The sequence below is a fragment of the Lonchura striata genome, chromosome 7 (assembly GCF_050655825.1).
Source record: "Lonchura striata isolate lonStrDom1 chromosome 7, ASM5065582v1, whole genome shotgun sequence".
Lineage (NCBI taxonomy): Eukaryota > Metazoa > Chordata > Aves > Passeriformes > Estrildidae > Lonchura > Lonchura striata.
This window is the reverse complement of record NC_140709.1, coordinates 4,999,115-5,019,099: the sequence shown is the minus strand read 5'-3', so window position 1 is coordinate 5,019,099 and position 19,985 is coordinate 4,999,115. Positions and strand designations below refer to the sequence as shown.

At 37.7% G+C, this 19,985-nt stretch overlaps 1 protein-coding gene across 2 annotated transcripts in view; it reads right to left on the bottom strand.

Moving 5' to 3' along the window:
* The window catches only part of LRP1B (LDL receptor related protein 1B), a 627,450-nt gene that overhangs the window by 361,804 nt on the left and 245,661 nt on the right, over positions 1 to 19,985 (bottom strand). For both annotated transcript variants that reach the window (XM_077784902.2, XM_085584138.1), the window contains one exon: positions 6,508 to 6,645. In XM_077784902.2, the coding sequence (XP_077641028.2) occupies positions 6,508 to 6,645 (138 nt within the window). The remainder of the gene's footprint in view (positions 1 to 6,507; positions 6,646 to 19,985) is intronic.

The following is a 19,985-nucleotide window of genomic DNA, read 5'->3' as shown; positions in this document are numbered from 1 at the left end:
CCTTCTAAATAAGATTTCAGGATGTCTAAGTTATCCCATCTCCTCAAATATAGGTGGTGATAGCTGGAGACAGACCCTGTGCTGTCGTTCTCCCTACGCCTCAAGGTTACCAGTGCTTCACAAGCATTTGGTGTCAGGTCCCAGTCTGTGCTCAGTGAAAAGCTCTCTCTGATGCCTGGATATTGAAAATACACTGAAGATTCACTCTGTGATGTGATCTAAAGGCAGCCAGGCAGCAGCTACACAGCTACAATTCCTGCTCACGGGCTGAGTTTAGGAGTGCCAGGGCTTTTTTTGCCATGCAAATGGTTCTGGAACTCCTCATACAGAGTTTATGCCCAGAGTATTTATGTTCATAAAAATCCTTTGAGATTTATTCATACAAAAAGCTTGTTGCATTTCTTACTCCTTAAGGAGTTTTATTAGATTATTTGTTTATGAACAGGGACAAATTAGCAGGTAACTCTACACACTAATCTACAGAAAGGTAATAAAACATCTTGAGTAAGACTGAAAAGGAGATGCTCATAGTATGAGTTTAAATGCTGTTTTCTCAAAAAAGAGCAGCCTCAAAACAGTAACAGCAAGCAACATCAACAGCAGGCAACAATAAATAACATTTAACCTAAATCTCTGGCCAGTAGAATAAAGATTTCTCAGATCATTCCTTCCTGAGCCACTGACTGTAGCTGCTTTCCTGGGATTTCTGCAGCCCTGCCCATGAACGAGTTAACAACCACTAATTTGCTCTCTTAACCACCATCATCTCATCTCAAATATAATAGATCAACATCTCTGCTACACTTTGTGCATTTTATTGGGCAACAGGATCATAGAAAACCTGAAATATTTGAGTAACAATCTTTACTCCTCTTTTTCATAATGTAGAACTCCATGGATTAACCATCCAACACTGCATTTGCTATTGCAAGCCGGGTTCTGTGCCCTGAAGAAAGCATGTGCATTTAAATGTGTGTGCTAAAAAAATCTGACCAAAATTTGTATTCAGGGAGGCCACACCTGACCAACACTTGGTTTCACCAGCAAGGAACAGCAGCCAACATTTTCTCTCACGAAAATGGACACTGCAACAGAAATGGAAATACTGGCTGGGAGCAGATTGCTCCTTCTTTGGACAAGATCAGAACACTCTCTACAAACCATGAACCAGTTCATGATCTGATGTCACACATTATCATCATAACTGGCCAAACATTTAAATCCTACACCTAATTTGTCACAGAGACAACGCTGATACCTTCACAACAGCTTTCCCATGTAAATTCTAGCCTAACTCCTCAGCAGCAGCCCATCAAGGTAGGATGAAATCACATCACTCAAATGTCTTCCACTGCTCATTCCCCCACCAGCCTCCCCTAATTTGCTTTGCTGCAAAAGGATTTTGTGATGGAAAATTATTAAATCACCAAGCCCATGACTTCTTTGTCTTGACAGTAGAATAGACTAAATGACCTTGGCTAATTTGAATGAGCCACATCATGCTCCATTGAGGCAAAAATATAAAAAAGACAGTAATATACAAGAAATTGGATATTTGGATGCTGAAATGAGGAGATCTCATAATACTAAACTATGCAAATTGGGACTTCAGCCAGACAAATATGTTCTTTACTAGCAGCTCTGTTCCAAAGTAAAAACACACAGGTTTTTGGGGTTTTTTTGTTTGTTTTTTTTACTGCCCCCAGTTTTTCCCTTTTCTGCCTCATAATCCAGGTGGAAACCTTGATGCAGAATGCAGAGTGGTGACAGTGGGAATCATTCCAAATGTTACCTGCTGGTTCCAGCAGCCCCACTGCTCCATCAGGAGCTCGGGGAGATTTCCTGGGGGTTCCAGGATTCAGTAACCTCCTGTGAGGCTTTGTACATCACAGCCTTAAAGGAGGAGTGATTTAAAACTTGTCAGAATAAATCAAATGAGTTCACAGGGAATTCTGATGCAGGTGAGCATTACTTCCAGAAAACTCTCATGAGAAAATAGAGGGACATTTATAACTCCTGACGGTTTTGGGGGGTTTTCGTTACCTTGTTACAAAACTACACTAGGGAAAAAAGAAAAAAAAAAGTAAGACTAGGATCCAAATGTAGGTCCATATCTCCCAGTTTTATAATTTTCTATCATTCTTGAAAGGTCTGAATTTTCCTTAAAATTCTGAAATTTGTATTTTCCCTCTGGCAAACACTATTTAAAATTTCCCAGTACTTCAGCTGTAGAAAGACCAGAACAAAACATGATTGAGTAATAGCAGCATTTATCTTCATCTTCTGATAACAATTCATTCAAAAAAACTAAATAGAAAAATAATACTCTGATTATAGGCTGCTAAAACAGAACAACTTTTGGCCAAAACTTCTCAATGTGTGTTCTGCAGTTTTTTAATACTAAATGATCCACAGTCTGCCTTTGAATATTTTATTGATTAGACACTTCAGAGATTACAGTTCAGATCAGTTAATAAAAATCTAAGTAATCTGAAGACTTGGAAGGATTCTATTTGCACTGGTATTTTTTGTAGTATTCTTTCAGCATTTTCTGGCTAAAAAGCTAAAATATTAGCATAGATATTCCAGGAGCTACTAAATAATAACTTAAGTTAGTTAATTAAAAAGGAAGATCTTCATATTCTGTACAAGTTTTAGTCTCCTATAGCACTAACTCAGACCAACACAATTTTGGCATGCCACTTTCAATTGCGTGCCATATACAGCACTGATATATAGATATACAGATATATAAAGCACTGATTTATAAAACTGTACATCTCCTGCAGCCCTATAAAATAACCCCCACCTTTACTAAGATTCATGGGATTGTGACTGGAATTCTCTAGAAATTATCTTAATAATTATATTTAATGCTTTACATACTCAAGGCCAGGTAACTACCCCATAACAGATATTTGCCTGAGTCATTCCTAAAACTTTCAGGAGGAAATAAAAACAAATAAGAAGAGGTATTTTAGCCTTCAAAAGACCTCAAAATCAGACTGGGACAAGCTGCAGCCACATGAGGCAGAGCCAGCCCCAGCCCCATACTGGGATGAACCCTATGAAGGAAAGACCTGGAACTAAAAAGTTCAGTTTGCAATAATTTGGCAGCTCCCTGGGGCAGGAGAGTTCTCAGCTCATTGCTCAGCTGAGCAGTAAAAGTGGCTGCAAATGCAGCTGAAATCAAGGCCTGGCTCTCCAAAGAAGCCTGACGAGGTGTGTCAAAAAAAAAAGAAGTTCAATTGCCAAGAGCAGATCTGGAGCAGTCTTCAGCTAGAACTACTCAAGCTTGGCTTTAGTTTTGGCACTGGTAAATTTTATCTGAGCCTTAGCAACTCTCCCAGGAGCTGATGGGTTTGAACTTCCCATTCAGCTGGGCTGGATCATGCTGCAATTGTTGGAATTTTAGAAAGCTGAACAGCCCCAGCATAAGCTTTATAGGAAAGGTTAATATATATTTTGATTTCTCCCTTATTCAACCTCTCTAAAGCATTCTTCAATTAGATAAAAAATGAAAAGGAATCCAAAATTACCAAATACAGATGTTTTATCACCATTATATGCTCTGAGGTTCAAATCCAGTGAATTATACACCCTTTTCTCCTCTGAAGGACATTGGAACACATAATGTGAAACAACCATGCATAATAAAACATTTTTTATTTCATATTGCCACAACCTCTCCTGAATTTATGCATTACATTCACCTGCAAAAATGCATATGTGCCTGAAATAAAAGATGATAATACAGGAATGTCATTGTATTTACTACTATTTCCTTGAAATTTCCTATTCATTACCATTTCACACTGGAGCAATGACCATATTTTCCCTTGCCAGGGAAAGGTGCAGGGCTGAATGCAACTCTAAAAGATCATTAATAATGAATTAATGTGAGAATGTTAAATTTAGAGAAAGAAATTAGAATAATTCCACTTACTGGGTGCTTATACTCCATTAGTTATTAGTGATTTCACCCCTTTGGAGTTACCTGTGCCCTGAAATGAGCTTTGCCCTGGTGATGCCCCCATATTTCAAACCATAAATGATTTTCCTGGTGCTTGGACTGTGACTTATTTACACAGCACTATCAGTGTCCCCAGCAAGAGATGATTTTAACCCAGCTCTGTGACCAGCTGGGCTCCTTACAATATTGAAAATTGCTGCTGCTTTCCTTGATCACAAATTTCACATGACCACTGTTAATTACAGCACAATTGATAATGCCACTCTTGTGAGTAACATAAATGAACCACATAACATAAATGAAAAGCTAATAGCTTGGCTGGATTTCTGAAGTAACTTTGCAACTTTTGGCCACGTAAATTAGTTCAAAATATGACTGTGTGTTCAAGACTCAGAAAGTAATGAGGAATGACTCATTTTTCTGATAAACACACACATATATATATATATATATATATATATATATATATATATATAGAGAGAGAGAGAGAGAGAGAGAGAGAGAGAGAGAGAGACAAAGAAAAAAAGAATAATTATAACTAATAACTATAAGGACCTCATACCAAATATTTGATATACAGGAATGCAACATAATGACACTTTAGTTGCAGCTGTTTGTCACAAACTACAGGATCATAATGTAAAATTATGGTTTTCTATATTCTTTGGCTCTGTTGACAGAAATGTGTCCACTGATATTTTCAGTTCTGCCCCTAATAAGAATGTAAAAATAAGGAAATGCCACAAAAATCAATATTAATGAGTTGCTAACCATTTCCTAAATGAGGAGGCACTGTGACACTTCATTATGTAGGTGTTCTGTGTGGTCAAGCAGAAATATTTATTTAGAATGTTTTACCAAATTCTATGGTGATTTATTAAAGCAGACATTATTTTTTCCACTGGGAAGCTTTCATATTCATGTATGACAATAAAGAAAGGAGTGGGAATCAACATGAACCTTACAAAGTGTATTTGAGCATAAGTTAAAAGGACATGGATATAGATTGGGCATTTCATGTGCTATCACATTCCAAAATACAGAACACGTGTACAATAGGAAAAGCAAACATATTTCATTGCCACTTATCTAGGATTATACTTTTAGTCTATATTTTTTTCTGATGTCACTAATCTTGTGGTTTAAAGACTTAAAATACAATAAAAAATATAAGACAGTTATAATAATTATTCAGCACTGGAGATTTTTAATCTTCTGTCTTTTAATCCAGAGTAATTTACAGAAAACCATGAAATATTCAGGAATGTAAATTTAAACAGAACTTAATGAGTCAATAATATTCTCTGAAAAGCAACTCACCTGCAAATTCAGAAAGTTTCAGTATAGGCCAAAAAGTGTTTTGCCCACTTTAACTTCTGGGGTTTTCTTTGGATGCTGGGCCCAGTGCTAAACCAAATATGCTGACACAAATTTTGATTTTGTGTAATGCTCACTGAACAAGGACTATAAAACAGTTGAGCCTTCAAGAAAAGAAATTATTCCTATCACTGTGAATAAGAATTTTCATATATTTTATGACAGCCTGTATCCTCACCTGGTTATATAAAAATAACTATTTGTAGTTTTGTGAAGTCAGCAGTATTGTACTGATTAATTCCAGACGGCAATTTTTTTTTTCTAATTTTAATTTCTTTTTTCCATGTGGCTTATTTTTGGTGTGGGCTTAGATTTCGCTCTGACAGCTCTGAAAATATGTCCACATGAAATTTTAAATTCTAATTTAACTTTCTGAACTCTACCATTAATTGTATCTTTTGCTGCATATTGTCATTTTGCATTGCAGCAGAAGTCCCAGCACCTGTCTCTGAGTTTCTGGTTTAGAAGATGAAATCTGTTGAACATCATCAACAATCATTCATCTGGAAATCTTCTTATTAAAAATAACTGATTCAAGAAATCCAAGATTTGGCCCTACAGCTATCCCCAGTGTAGACCTCAAAAAGTCATCTCAATTGAGCTAAGATATTAAATATTTGACCTTCACCAATTTCTATTTAAGATTTCTCATTGTCAAAATTTGGTGACTACATTATTACACAGTAGATTATTTGCATAAAACCCTCTTGAAACAAAGTCTTCCATGCAAAACAATGCTTATAGCAAATTTAATATATTTTTCAGTGGTTTTATTTCTCTTTTTTTGTTAAGCAGAAATTATAAGGAAAAGAAAATTCATCATGTCAAACATTGTTTGTGCTGCCCAACTTTTCCTCAGTAAAGTTTCCTCATCCTTCTTTTGACAGAAGAGTTTCCATCATAGTAACTAACGTAGGAAAAGTCTGAAAACCTCTGTGTATTTTTTTACTTGCATTTGGTTCACACAATATATATATATTTTTAATTAACTTGAAACACATTAAAATACGTTTCTATCAGCTCTCTTTTGATGATTTATATATATTCCCACACACATATATACCTGTATGTATTCCCAAGGAGTAAATTCTGGTTCTCTTTGAACTCAAAAAGGAAAATGCAGTGGAGGATTTGAGGTTAAAGCAATTTTCACTCACCCCTGCAATGAACTCCTTCGTCGTAGCCATCGGAGCAGTCGTAGACCCCGTTGCAGAGCTGGGACAAGTGGATGCATTTGTTGGTGCCAATGCAGCTGATGAAATTCAGGCTGCACTTGAAATCTGATTCCTCAGGACCTAAAGAACAGATGGAAAATTTCATACACATGTTTTTACATCCACCACAAGGCAAAGAAAGTTCTGCACCTTGTTTCCTTTTTTAAAGCCAGGGGCCACGCTCTGTGTATGAGTTCATTCTGAAGAATTTGTTCATTTGGCACATTTTAGGGCCTTGTTATCACACAAAAAGTCATAAAAAAATAATTTGTGCAATTACAAATCAGTGGCTCAGAGGATTATTTCGCAAAATACAGGTGTTTTGCAGTTGCTAAAACAAGCTTTGCAGACACTAAAAAGCACCATAAGATTTTCAATTGGCCTGTGAATATCCTATCAAGAGTCATATTAAGAGTAATAGGTACCAGTATTTACTTCCACTGTTGTACTATGCAGATAACTGTAGATATTTATGAAAATATATATAAATGTCACATCTTTGTGGCTGCATTAGATGAGAGAAACTGTGTCTTCACCCAGGAGACTGCCTCAGAAGCTGCACAGTCCAGCATGGAAGGAGGAGGATAATGATGCTGTGATTGCTCCCTTTGGGATACCACCCCAGCTGCAATCGTTCTCTCTGCCCCCTTTTCCCTGAAGTGTTTGGTTCAGGGAGTTTTGAGGGAGCTTAGGGACTCTTGAGAATAACTCTTGTTTATCTCTTAGAAATGGTTCTGACTGATAAATTTCCCATACTATAAAGACAGATTTTTAACACAGCAAAGAACATTTGGAGGTCGAAGGGTTTGGCTCAGTTAGAGGTTGAACCATAATTTATGCATTGTATGTCATTAGCTTCTTACAGACCAAAGGGGTGGAAATTTTTTGGGAAAACAACTTGAACCTCCTGGATTTCTTGTGTTGGAGCCTTGGGTTTGTGCTGAGCTCTGGCACCTTTTAACAGTCTTTTAGGGAAATCTATCCTTGGATGCACAGTGCTCAAGTGCAAGGTGCTTTCACCTCCCTCAAGGCACCAACTCCAGGAGGAAGGACAGAAATCACTGGCAGTAGCTGAAAGCTCTCTAATTAATAACTTGGAAAATCTCAGCTTTCTCAAGTCTTGTCTCTTGCAGTCAGCAGGACAAATCATTTGTGGGGAATCTACAGCTTCTATAACAAATGTGCTGAGATGCCTCTCAGCACAGACCATTAAATAAAAAAATTAAGATATAAAATTTGTCCCAATTAGAAAACCCCCAACAGCACAGGGCTCTCCTTCCCCAAGCAAAGCAGGAGCCCCTAACAGTGCCCAGGAAAAAGGGATGAAGTGCCCTGCTCCCTCCTCTGACCTCCCAGCTCCACCCCTGCACCCCTGAGGGACACCAGTGGCATCCTAGAGGAATTCCTGATTACAGGGACCCAACATGCTGGCTCTAGGGGTGGAAAGGTAATGCTTGTGGGGATGCATGTACCCTGTCTCAAAGGATTTGTGTGCTCCCAGGATGAAACACAAACTATCCTCACCATGCTCCAGGTTGAATACATGCAATTCAAATATAGAGGGATTAAAATGTTTCACAAAGAAAACAGATTCCCTGCATTTTTCAGTAAAATACATGAAGAACTTAACAACAGAACATCAAAATTTATCCTAGATGTCAGGATTTGCTGACTATGGTAAAGAGAAAGAGACAACGAGAGAGTTGGGTTTTAGGCATTTTATTCCTCATTTTTGACCCTGGAGGAAGGACACTTCATGCCATGAAGCACCCCAGGTACCTATGGTACCTACAGCCCCTCCAGGACTGGTTTGACTCTGCAGACCTTTCAAGGAAGAGCATAAATAAAGCAGCCCAAAGCTCAGGGTCAGGTAGGCCATATAAAACCACAAAGTTTCATTTGATTCCCCCCTTAGCTGCATCAGTACTTGAAAGCACCTGACACATAAATAAAGCAAACTAATTCTCTGATTTGCCAGTAGTAACTTGCTTATTCTTTGTGTTAGAGCATCTGTGATAGAATGCGAGGAGTGAAAAAGGTTTTTCTTCTAATACAGAGAACATGCTTTGAAAAAACAATTAGATCTGTGAAGCATGTCAACCATGGTACTTGAAATATTATAAACTTTAGATCACTAGAGGGTTTTCACACCTTAGCAAACAGAAAATTTTGGATCTGACCAAAGCTATACAAACATATTTACGTATATCCTAAATGTAATGAGTGAAAGAAGGAATCTCTGATTAACATTTAAACCTTTAATAGACTAGTCTGACACGTTCCTGTCTATCACATTTTTGATTTGATGCTACTTGCTTTTAAAATACAAGATTCTTCCAGAAAACAAACATTATGCAATCCTAAACATATTTTTTAACTCAAAATACTAATTGAGGGGCCTTCTAATGAAGATTTCTTTGATTGAGAACACAGGATGGGACACTGAAAAACACTCCAAGAAGTTTACTCAATTTGTTTTGGTTTTGAGAGAAACTTTGTGCGCCACTTGTGAAAGCAGAAGATTTGAAGTGATTCCTTTATTCATGTGATAAATTCATTTGTACTTTGACTTGTTACAAGCATCATGCTTTGGAAGGCAACTTGACTTAAAAATGAAGATGAGCTTCAGTCCCAAAAAGTCCTGTCTTATAGAAGCTTTGTGACTTCTTTTGTCTGCAAAAAAAAATCTAAACGGTAATAAGTTTCAACCATCAACACCAGTAGAATAGAACAGCAGGCCTCCCTGCCCACAATTTCTATGACCTCTATTGAAAAAACTAAAAAAAAATTAAAAAGGCAAATCAAGATGCATGTTGTGATGCCTTTGAAGAAGCACTTGCTTCTCCCACTGAATCCTTTCCAGCTGCTGCACTTTCTGAAATGTCTAATGCAAATAAAGAAGAGTAGCTTTTTATCTTGTTTACACCTCTTCACTCTCCCCTTAACAGACAGCCACTTCTGGCAGTGTTATCAAGTGAACTTCAGGAAAAGGAATTTAAAAGTGTTCTTCTTCAAAATAATCTCAGTGTATTTTACATCAGTGCAAGAATGCTGAGAATATAAAAGACTGATGGTGTCTTTTCTTCCCTTCAAAAGACATCATAATTCCTAGGTTTGCCAGTTGGTGGAAAAAATAGTCAAAACTACTGGCTGCAATTATGGTAATACAGCATCTCAATGTTTCAAACATTCATCCTGGGATGATGCTTGGAGGGCAAAGAAGATGCAAGCAGCTCAAGAGAGTCTGCTCAGGCAGCAGAATATCCAAGTGTTTCTGTGAGTAATTGTCTGGGAACAGATGGCTGAGGAATGGGGAAAGAGCTGAGCTGCAGAAGCTGAGCCAGGGCCACGGGGGAGCCCCCCAGGACTACGGGGGAGCCCCCAGGGCTGCAGGCAGGGCTGTCCCAGCCCCAGGGGAGGTGGTTGGGCACTGGGTGCTTCCCTAGGGACAGGGGTGATGGTCGGGATTGGTGAGGGTGCCAAGGCCAGGCACATTCCATTCCAGGTGCACAGATTATTGCTGCTTTCCCTCCATCTCCAGAAAACCTGTGCCCAGAGGAAGGCTGGAAACAGGAGAGAGATTAATTTTGGATCCAGACTGCTCTGGCTGTCAGATCACCCAGGAAAGCCATTTCTGATGTGGTCACACCAGGTCACACTCACTGGAGGGAAGCTGGATGGTGTTTTGGCAAAACCTGTGCAGGTCACAGGGAATCCAGCTCCAGCCCCTTCAGGGAAGGGACCCTCAGCTCAGGAGGGTTGGGAAGAGGTCAGGGAGTCCTTGTGATGTCCTCCAAGAGGAGACAATCACAAACTCTGGGTTTGCACTAAAGAAGCATCACGAGAAGCTATTAAAGGCCTCTGCCAGAGCCAGCAGAGACGTTTCACCACGGACATCTGTGAATTTCATCATAGGGCATCTGTGAATTTGGGCTTCATGAAAACTCTGCCTACCTCACCTCAGTCTGCTACTCTACATACTCTAATAAGGCTATACAAACTGGTTACTTCCACTATTTTTATTACCATATATACTATTGTTAATTAGCAAAAATTATCAATGAATTATGAAATTATTAATTATTATTTATTATTTCATTACATACATTTCCTTCTTCTGAAGAAAACATTCTCTTGGAGAAACATTCTCTCTGATCTATCATAAATTAAGGTACAACTTCACATACTAAGTTTAGGGGGGTTGCAAAGGGTATTTGCAAATTTCCATCTGCACTTGGGTGCACAACACAAATTCAAGGTACACAGGAAGTTATTGAATTACAGTAAAACATACACACCTATTTATTGGAGATTCAATTAGTGATGCTTTTATTTGACAACTGTTACCAAAAAAAGCATCAAAGCTGCTACTTCTGTGCTTATTTTTTCACCTTTGTCTCTCTCAACTATGTTTTTACTAAGTGCTTTCTCCTTGAACAAGTTGAGCAAGAAGTTGGAATTTTAAGCAAGAGACAAGGCAGCCGAAGGTGGTTCATCCTTTACATCACTGCATCCAATTTACCTCAAGACCAGCATTTTTTGAGCAGCTCTAATCCTGGGCTGTCCTCAGCCATGAGAACTAATTATACCAAACTGGGACATCTTCAAAGTTCCTGCTGGTGTTGTACATCAGCAACTTGCACACCCTTCCTGTCCTCCTAAGTGTCTCGTTGGAGAGAATCTTCTCCAACGTGAGTGGTTATCCTAACAAAACCTTATTCCACGGCCTTTGAATTCAATTATATCTTAAAGAAGAAGAATCAACACAAATTTTGGGATCTCTCTGGATAAATATGGGTTTAAATGAAAACACTATGGTAGATAAGAGTATGTGGCTTGTCAAACACAAATATAAAATTGTGAGGATTTTTCCCTCTCTGTTATTTTTTTCCAAAGCACTGCTGGTGAACCATTTCTACTGTGGCTCAGAGTGTGGAAGATGCCATTTAAATCTGCAGAGTTGATTTCAAAACTTTATTCTTTAAAATCAACTCTTGGCAGCAAAAAACAACCTGCAACATGAAGCCAAAGTAACATAAAATATCTGATACAATTTCAATTGTGAGTAGTCTTCTCACAGGTGGAGTTTTTGATTTATTTTCTACCCAGTTCATTATCAAAAACCAGAAATTTCAAAAGTGCTTATCTTTTACAAAACTTATTTTATTTTTTGGATTTTATTTTCCTTTTTTTAACTTAAATATTTGAACTCTCACAAGAGGTTAAATACTAGGTATTAATTTCTGTATTTATAAGTTCATGTAAGTGTAAATTAAACACATAGGGTATCTAATGGTATGACAACTGCTTTATAAAGTCAATTTTTACACAGACTAGAGGCACATTTCTAATACCAAGACTTTGAAACACTGGGATAAATTTATGAAAATCATTTAAAATCCTTACTCTGTGCCATCTTATATATATGCAAAGAAAGAATTTCATATTTAATAAGGATTTATGCTGCATAAGTAACCCCTTATCCATAGTTACTTTTATCTGTATGCTTCATTCAACCATGCAGACTGATAATTAATATAAATTTGAAGTCACCTTCAATCAAATCAGGTATTCAGCTGCCCATTGAAGGAGAATAATAAACATCTACAGCAGGATGTGGATAACTGAAAAGAAGAGGGAAGAAGGAGTATTGTGCTGTAACAGCACCAGAAGTGTAAACTCTGACCTCACAGACAAAGCATTTTATCTCCAAAATAACACTTCAAAAAAATGATAAAACCAGTGGCAACCAGTGGCTTTGTGAGTTGGCAAGTGAGCAAATGCAGCCCCAGCACACAAAAGTCATGGCTCATGACCAAAGCTAAGAGAGGAGTTAAGACTGTAGAAACCAACACCAAAACAAACAGAAACAAAAGAGAAAATGAAGAACTTCAGAAATCAGAAGATGCCTTTGAGTCACCACAGTCTGACCAGTGTTATCTGTGCTGGCTCCACTTGTCACACACCTGGTGACAAGTGTCTGCTCTTTACCTGGGGATGTCAACAGCTCCTTCTGCTCTGCACAGGCAGCAGAAAAACAGCTAACCCAGACAAATTCCCAAATCCAGTCAGAACAGCTATCCCAGCCAAACATCCCAAATCTAACCAAAACAGCCAACCCAGCCAAACATCCCAAATCCAACCAAAACAGCTAACCTCACCAAACATTCCCAAATCCCATCAGAGCAGCTACCCCAGCCAAACATTCCCAATCCCATCAAGGACTTGCATTGATCAGCCTAAGTCTCCCCTTGAATCCTGTGCTCAGTTTTGTGCTCCTCACCCACAATTGACTTTGAGGGGCTGGAGCGTGGCCAGAGAAGGGAACGGAGCTGGGAAGGGGCTGGAGCCCCTGGAGAGGCTGAGTGAGATAGGAAAGGGCTCAGCCTGGAGCAAAAGAGTAATAGGACAATAGGAAATGGAGTCAATTTGCACAAAGGGAGGTTTAGATTGGATATTGGGAAAAATTTCTGCCTCAAAAGGCACTGAGGTTGCCCAGGGCAGTGGTGGGGTCACCATCCCTCGAGATATTTAAAAGACAATGTGGTCCTTGGAAGCATGAGTTAGTGGTGAACACTAGTGGTGGTGGACTCAATAATCTTAGCAGGCTTTTCAGACCTAAATGATTCTGTGATATATAATTTGGTCAGTCAATAACACATAATAATAAAAATTAAATTTAAAAAATCTGCATTAAATTTCCCTTCCAAAGGACGGTTCCCAATTCTGTGCATTACAGCAGCCAAAACAGTTCAAGATGTTATCTGGCTGTAAAGCTTAACAAGGCTCACAGTGGCTCACAAAACTCCCATTGCTGGACTCCTGTGGCACCCTTAGCACCAGAATTGTGCACAAATGAACTCACAGGTGCAGCACACAGCATATAGATATTGGCTTTACAAGCATCACACTTTTAGAGCAATGCTCTACACTCCCCTTCTCATCTGTGTGGATTTGAACACGCCAGACAAGCAAACAGCAAGACAGTCTAAATCTAATATTACACAGCAACTTTGATTTTTAAAACACTTCATTTCAAACCTGTTTGCACAGTGGCACAATAAGGGCTCTGTCAGCTCTGTTTGAGATGCATTTTCAGCAAACATTTTCCCTCTGGCTCTGTTTCCTGCCCACTGCTTTCTGTGTGTCAGACACTTGCTCATCTTCACTGCACAGATGTAAATAATTAACAGAGCCACAGGACTCATCCTTTCTCCTGTAATGGAGCTGATGGCCACTGGAGACAGGGGGAAAGCTGAGCTGGGGGTTGCACAAAAGCTGATGGAGAGGAAAAAAGAAGTGGAGGAAACCCTTCTGCAACAGCTCAGCGCTGAATCATTATCCAAAAATCCCTCTGGCAGTCTCAGGCTGCAGTGGGGCTGGAGGCAGAGCATAGCCAAGAGCAGCCACCAGAATTGGGACCTGAATTAAATGTGCTTCCCACCTAACTTCAGTGCTGCCACTAAAGCTATGAAAGCCATGCAGGAATTCAGACTGATGATAGTAAAATCAGCTCATTAACAGCGAAGTCCATCCCTATTCCAAAATGATGTTGAATGTTTTGCATCCCCAAATTATCTCAAACTAGAAAATTCACCTAGCAAAGGGAGAAAAGATCACCTCCTCAGCCAGCCTCCATCTAACCATTCCAACCTACTACCTTTCAACAAGACTGGGGTATTTTTTCACTGAACCATTTCTAAGTAACATTTTCTAACATTGTCACAGAACCATTTTCTCTAAATGTAACCATTTCTGGATTAAATATTAGAAACAAAATGGGGTTTTTTCAGGTTTGGGGTTGTTTTGCAGGTTTTTTTTGTTTGTTTGTTTTTTTTGTTTGTTTTTGAAACAGCATTCAGAGTGATCAGTGAAATCCATGGCCACAACACTCAACCCCATTGCTCTGCAGCCTGTCTGGTTACAGAAATAAACAAAGAACAAGTGATGGCAAAGAGAAGAGGAGAGGAACCAAGACTATTGTAGCCTGGGGAATTCTAGTATTCATTCTCTTGATATGAGGAGCTCAATGTAATAAATAAATTAATAAACATATAGTGCTCAAACACTGCAACACTGTACCAGAATGAAAATTAAGTTCAGGAGAGAGAGTGACACAAACAACTAACTTTACAGAGAAACTGACAAGCACCTAAGGTACAAAATATGTTTGTACTTGCATTTTTTTCTGATGTCAGTGAAAATTATACATTTAGAGAATTGATGAGGTTGGAATGTCTACTGTTATTGTCAGCAGGGTTGCACCTCTATTCAAAACAACGTTTTCATTCCTATGGAACAGGTTAAAAAATTCAGTCTTTACTAAAGTCAAAATAAATATCCTCATTTTTGCCATTTTGCTCTAAATCAAATCCTTCTCTCTACTGCTTCATATGCACATATGACCCACTACCATACTAATATGGTACCTCACCTTTCCCATTCCCCATTCTAGAATAGCCTGGAATTGTGGGAATTGTGAATATAGATATAAGAAACACATCTTGAATAGTTTTTAGTCCTCTGATATGCCTTAAATATTCCTAAATTTCACCTTTCACCTTAGAATTTTCATTTCAAATTGCTGTAAATGAAAAGATGTAGTCTTGCAATATTAGACAGTATGGAAGATAAAAGATTATCTCACGCAAGCCATCAAAAAATCCCTCTTTGCAGTCAGGAAACACTAATCAAGATATTTATCTGTAGAGAATTCTGGCTGGGGCTTTGAAGCAAGAATGAAGAACTGACAAGAGAACACATCTAGCATGAATTTTTCTTAAAAATCAAATCTCCGTCTAGTCTTGCAAAGCTCAGTGTGGCAGTAGCTTTTTTTGATTGAAAACAACAATAAAACAATTCTTGCCATTACAATCTTCCATCACAATGGTCCAACATAATACAGTTATGTATCAATGCATTTTATATCTTGTTCAATGACCACAGCTTCAGCTTGAGCAATAAAACTTCCCAGAGATGAGAGAATTTGTGCTCTTTGCCGCAGACCCCAAAAATTAAAAACCTGATCCACACATTTACTAAGCTCTTGCATGTAGTATGTATCAGAATATAAAGGGAGGTCCTTGTATATAACAACATCAGCAAAGTCATTGCTAATTTATATCCCCTGGCTATTTTTAAGGAATGGCTTTGCAAACATTTGTCAGTGATGAGCAGAAAGAAAAAAAAAAAAAGTAATGCTCTTAGGAAGCAAAAATAATTAATATTCTTTGTACTTGCAGTGAAAAAAAGCTTTGCTAATGGATTTTTTGGTGATTTACTACAACACACCACAGCAATAATTTATGATCAATGAAGTAAAAAATGAATATATTCTCATGTAGATGGTCACTCCTCATTAGTTATAAGGGACCTATTTTTAATTTGGAGATTTTGATTTAATTAGTGTCACACATCTCGAGGCTGCTGTAAGGACTTGATGTCTGTGTGGCACAGCAGTGGGGTCTCACTGAGAAAATGGCACGAGGTGAACTAAAGTGTTAATTACCCAAACAATTAAAATACCCAACACCAGCAAGATTGTAACACATCAACCCTCATGTTATAGATGGTTACACAGCCACAGTGTATAAATGTCACTTGTAAATGTTCTTTATAAAGCAGTGCAGTCATGCAATGGAACAGTTGGATGCAGCAGCCACCCAAAGCTCTGCAGCACCCCAAACAGGCATTGTAAAAAGTCTATTTGACATTGTAAAAAGTCTATTTGACATTGTAAAAAGTCTATTTGACATTGTAAAATGTGTGCGTGACACATTTACACACATCACTCCTCTCTTGCCATCAAGTTCCAGCTCAGTTCTTCATTAGACTCAGAAACTGTATCCAAATAAGATCCCCTTATAAGAAGAATTTTAGTGGATCACAGCAATACAAACACACTTTGGGTTTCTCTGATGGATACCCAAAGCCTGAATCTTATGAACAGTTATTCACTCCCACACAACCTCAGAAATGTCCATGGACTGAGAAGGAATTTTCCAAGCTCACTTTTCCATTAGCAGAACTGGAATTCAAATACACAAACAGTTCTCAAGCCCTAAGTTACACAAAATTTCACATGGTTGGATGAAATTTGTAACATAACACATTTTTAAAAACAAGACAGGACTAGAACATGCGTTGATAATTTAACTCCTAACTTTAAATAGCAAAACACAAAGTTTTCATCTCATTTGTAATACTTTCAGACGTTTCAGTAGATGATGTTAGTATCAACATGCATGCTTTATTTATGACTTTGGGGTAAAAATTTACCATTAAAATGTTGTGTTCTATAATCACATGAAAAGTTAGCTTTGAGGGCCAACACTGTCTTAGTATTTGAGCTTTAAAAAAAATCTGTATTACTTATTCATTTTAAAGATTATCTTATGTATTTAATTCATCTTTAACACAAAAACTTAGAAATAGTTCTCATGCATTTTTAAACCAAGTTAGGCAGTTTCCAATCATAAATGTATTCATTTTTTTTGTACACAGACATATAAATTGCATCCAATTAATGTTAGTGTCTTACTTGTTTTTTCTTATGTAGTCATGCACTGAAAGGATGAGAACAAATTTCAATTGCTCTAAGTACAAAATAAAACACTATATAAGATTTAATCATTTTTGTTGGAGTTTACAGTGTATCAAAATGAGAAAAATGGCAGGACTTTGTGTTGTGCAGACACTGAGGGTCCTATTTGATTGAGTATTGGCCCATAACTATAAAGTGACCTGGAATTTCTTTCATTTGTAATAAAAAAATAACATATGTTGGTGTGTATATCACAGTAAAATTTCCATCTCTCACAACGTCCATGTGTTTTCCCTTCCTTAGTGATGAAAATAGGAGAACAACACCTCAGAATGCTGTGCTGGTCACAGGAAATGTTCCATTAATAATTCTTAGAGACTTCTAAAAGGCTTTGTAGTGTTATAGGTACTACAACTCAGAGAGAAAAAGAGTTTCACATGTTTACCAGCAAAAAAATCAAACAGCCTTCCCTGCTCATTTTTGTGCTCTTAGAATAATTCTGCAGAGGCAGTATTGGAGGTGATGCAGTCCTGGCTGTATCAGCTCCCCTACACAAAACCCAAAGTGCCTCCTGCTAACAGCAGACAAAGAGCCTGTGTCAGACACAGCTATGGTGGTTTTTAGCCCTTTCAAGGCAGATCTTCCCCCATTATTGAGCAACTATTAATTAAATTCATGGGGAAACCTCCAGCACATCCAGCTGCATTCCCTCTGAAAGAAGATTCTGCTGGAACCAAGGCCAGGAGCAGGAACACATCCAGATGTGATCCTGATCCCCCTGCCCAGCAGCTCCTGGAGCTTTCTGCAGGTGCAAAATTCAGAGAGCTGCAGAGCTCAGGGTGTGTCTGAGCTTTAAAATGTCTTCTGCTGTTCAATTCTGCATGATCATGTTTGAAACAGAAATTGGTATGGCACCACTAACAGAATGGTCCAGAACATTGGAATTTCCAGGACTCCATGCCTGGCTGCAGCAGAATCCTCACCAAGTGAAGAGGACTGGGGCATTAAGTCTGAAGAAGCAAGAGCAATTTCAAGTGAAATACAGAGAGAATGCATTAGGGTTAAATGTGTTATTTGCCTGCTGAGTTCTGCTCACCAGACATTTTCCCCCTCATCACCAACAGCTTCTCAGAGCTGAGCATGTAGATATTCACTGCTTGTTTATTTATTTACTGTTTGTAGATATTTACTGTTGCTAGGATATTTTAAGCTTTCCATCATGTCCTAGAAGAGCTGCACACTTCAGAGGACTCAAGAGTAAAGGAAATCCAGAAGTGCAGAGGCTTTGACAGAGACAGAGGGAAATGAATGAAAATTGCCAAAATGCTGGAAGGCAATAACCAAGACCACATTCAGCTTTCCATCTTTTACCATATCTGGCACCATCTTTCCTACAACTTATAATGCCAAAAATCTATTCTGTGATCTCAATCTTCTCTCCTCTTCTCTCTTCAAAAAATAGTGCTGCTAAGCCATGAGATCCCTCATTTCTGACTAAGGAAATCACTTCCATCATGGGGAGCTTCAGAGAGTGTTTACCAAGAAATCCAGCTTTTATTGGTACTCATCAAGGTCTAGCAGAGATGTGTGTGTCACAGAAAAAGCTTTAAAAATTATACTCCAAGATGAGAAAACATCCTTTTGGTTTATTAAGAAAAAATTAAATTAATCCACGTCCTTATTAAAATCCTGTGTATTGCTTAAATCTCAATTAAAAAAAAAAAACAAACAAACAAGAATAAACAAAAGCAACAAAACTTGTTATGAAATTATGAAATAAAATCAAACCTCTTCCATATAAATCTATGAAATGGTAATTACAATGGTAATTATATTACTTAGTAAAATTACCAAACATAGACATAGAAGAAAAAAACATTTTTGTTCTATATACACTATTTTTAGCAAATATTTTATGTACCTGAACTAGAAATTTATGGTAATAAACTAATTGTGAGGTAAAATTAGTGTGTTGAAGATAAAAATGAAGATATGCTTCTATTTTTAACAGGCATAAAAATCATTTTATGGAATGTATTTCCTCTCTTTCACAATAGGACTGGTGGTAGAAAGATTTCCAGATAATTGCAACAGAGTGTACTGAGCTGGACTGATGATTGCTGTTAAGACTATTTCCTACAATATTGGGCTTTAGCTGTCAAAACTCAAGATTTAAAACTATATTCAGGTGAATAGTTGTAATGTTTTCAAATATCAAAGCCAAGAAAGTGTCAAAATGGTTTATAAAGAAGATATATATTATGTTGGTTTTATATATTATATTCTAAACCTTAGAACATGCTACTTTGTCAAAATGAAAGTGGAGTTTCTGTCTAAAACTTTTTTTTACTGTCTTGTGCTGACACGCTGTGACTCAACACCTAAAGTTCAATATGGAAAAAAAAAAATATTCCAGGGCCTGTATTTAGCAAATATAAGAAATGTTCTTATATAGATTTGTTAAAAAAAACCCCAGATTTAGACAGAAAAAGCATATAATTATCCTTTTAATTGCATGATGGTTAAAAATAAATATAATCTTTTCTATTTTTGTTGAATATATAAGTGTTGACTAGAGAGGTGCTAACCTTCCCACTGATTTACCTGTAGCAAACAGACCTGGGCCATATTGGTATGGAAATTTCTGATATCAACTTGGTGTTTGCAAGTCCAACTTTGTAATGAGTCCTCCTGTTCCAGGAAAGGGATGACATGAATGACATCAAACTGATTATTTTTCTATTTTATATATAGAAAAGCCCTACAAAAAATTTAAGACATGGCTCCAAAATATTACCAATGACTCAGTATTCAGTAATTCTTGCTGAGAATCAGCAGTGCCTAAAAAAATGGACAGGCTCAGTGCAGCTGGGAATAA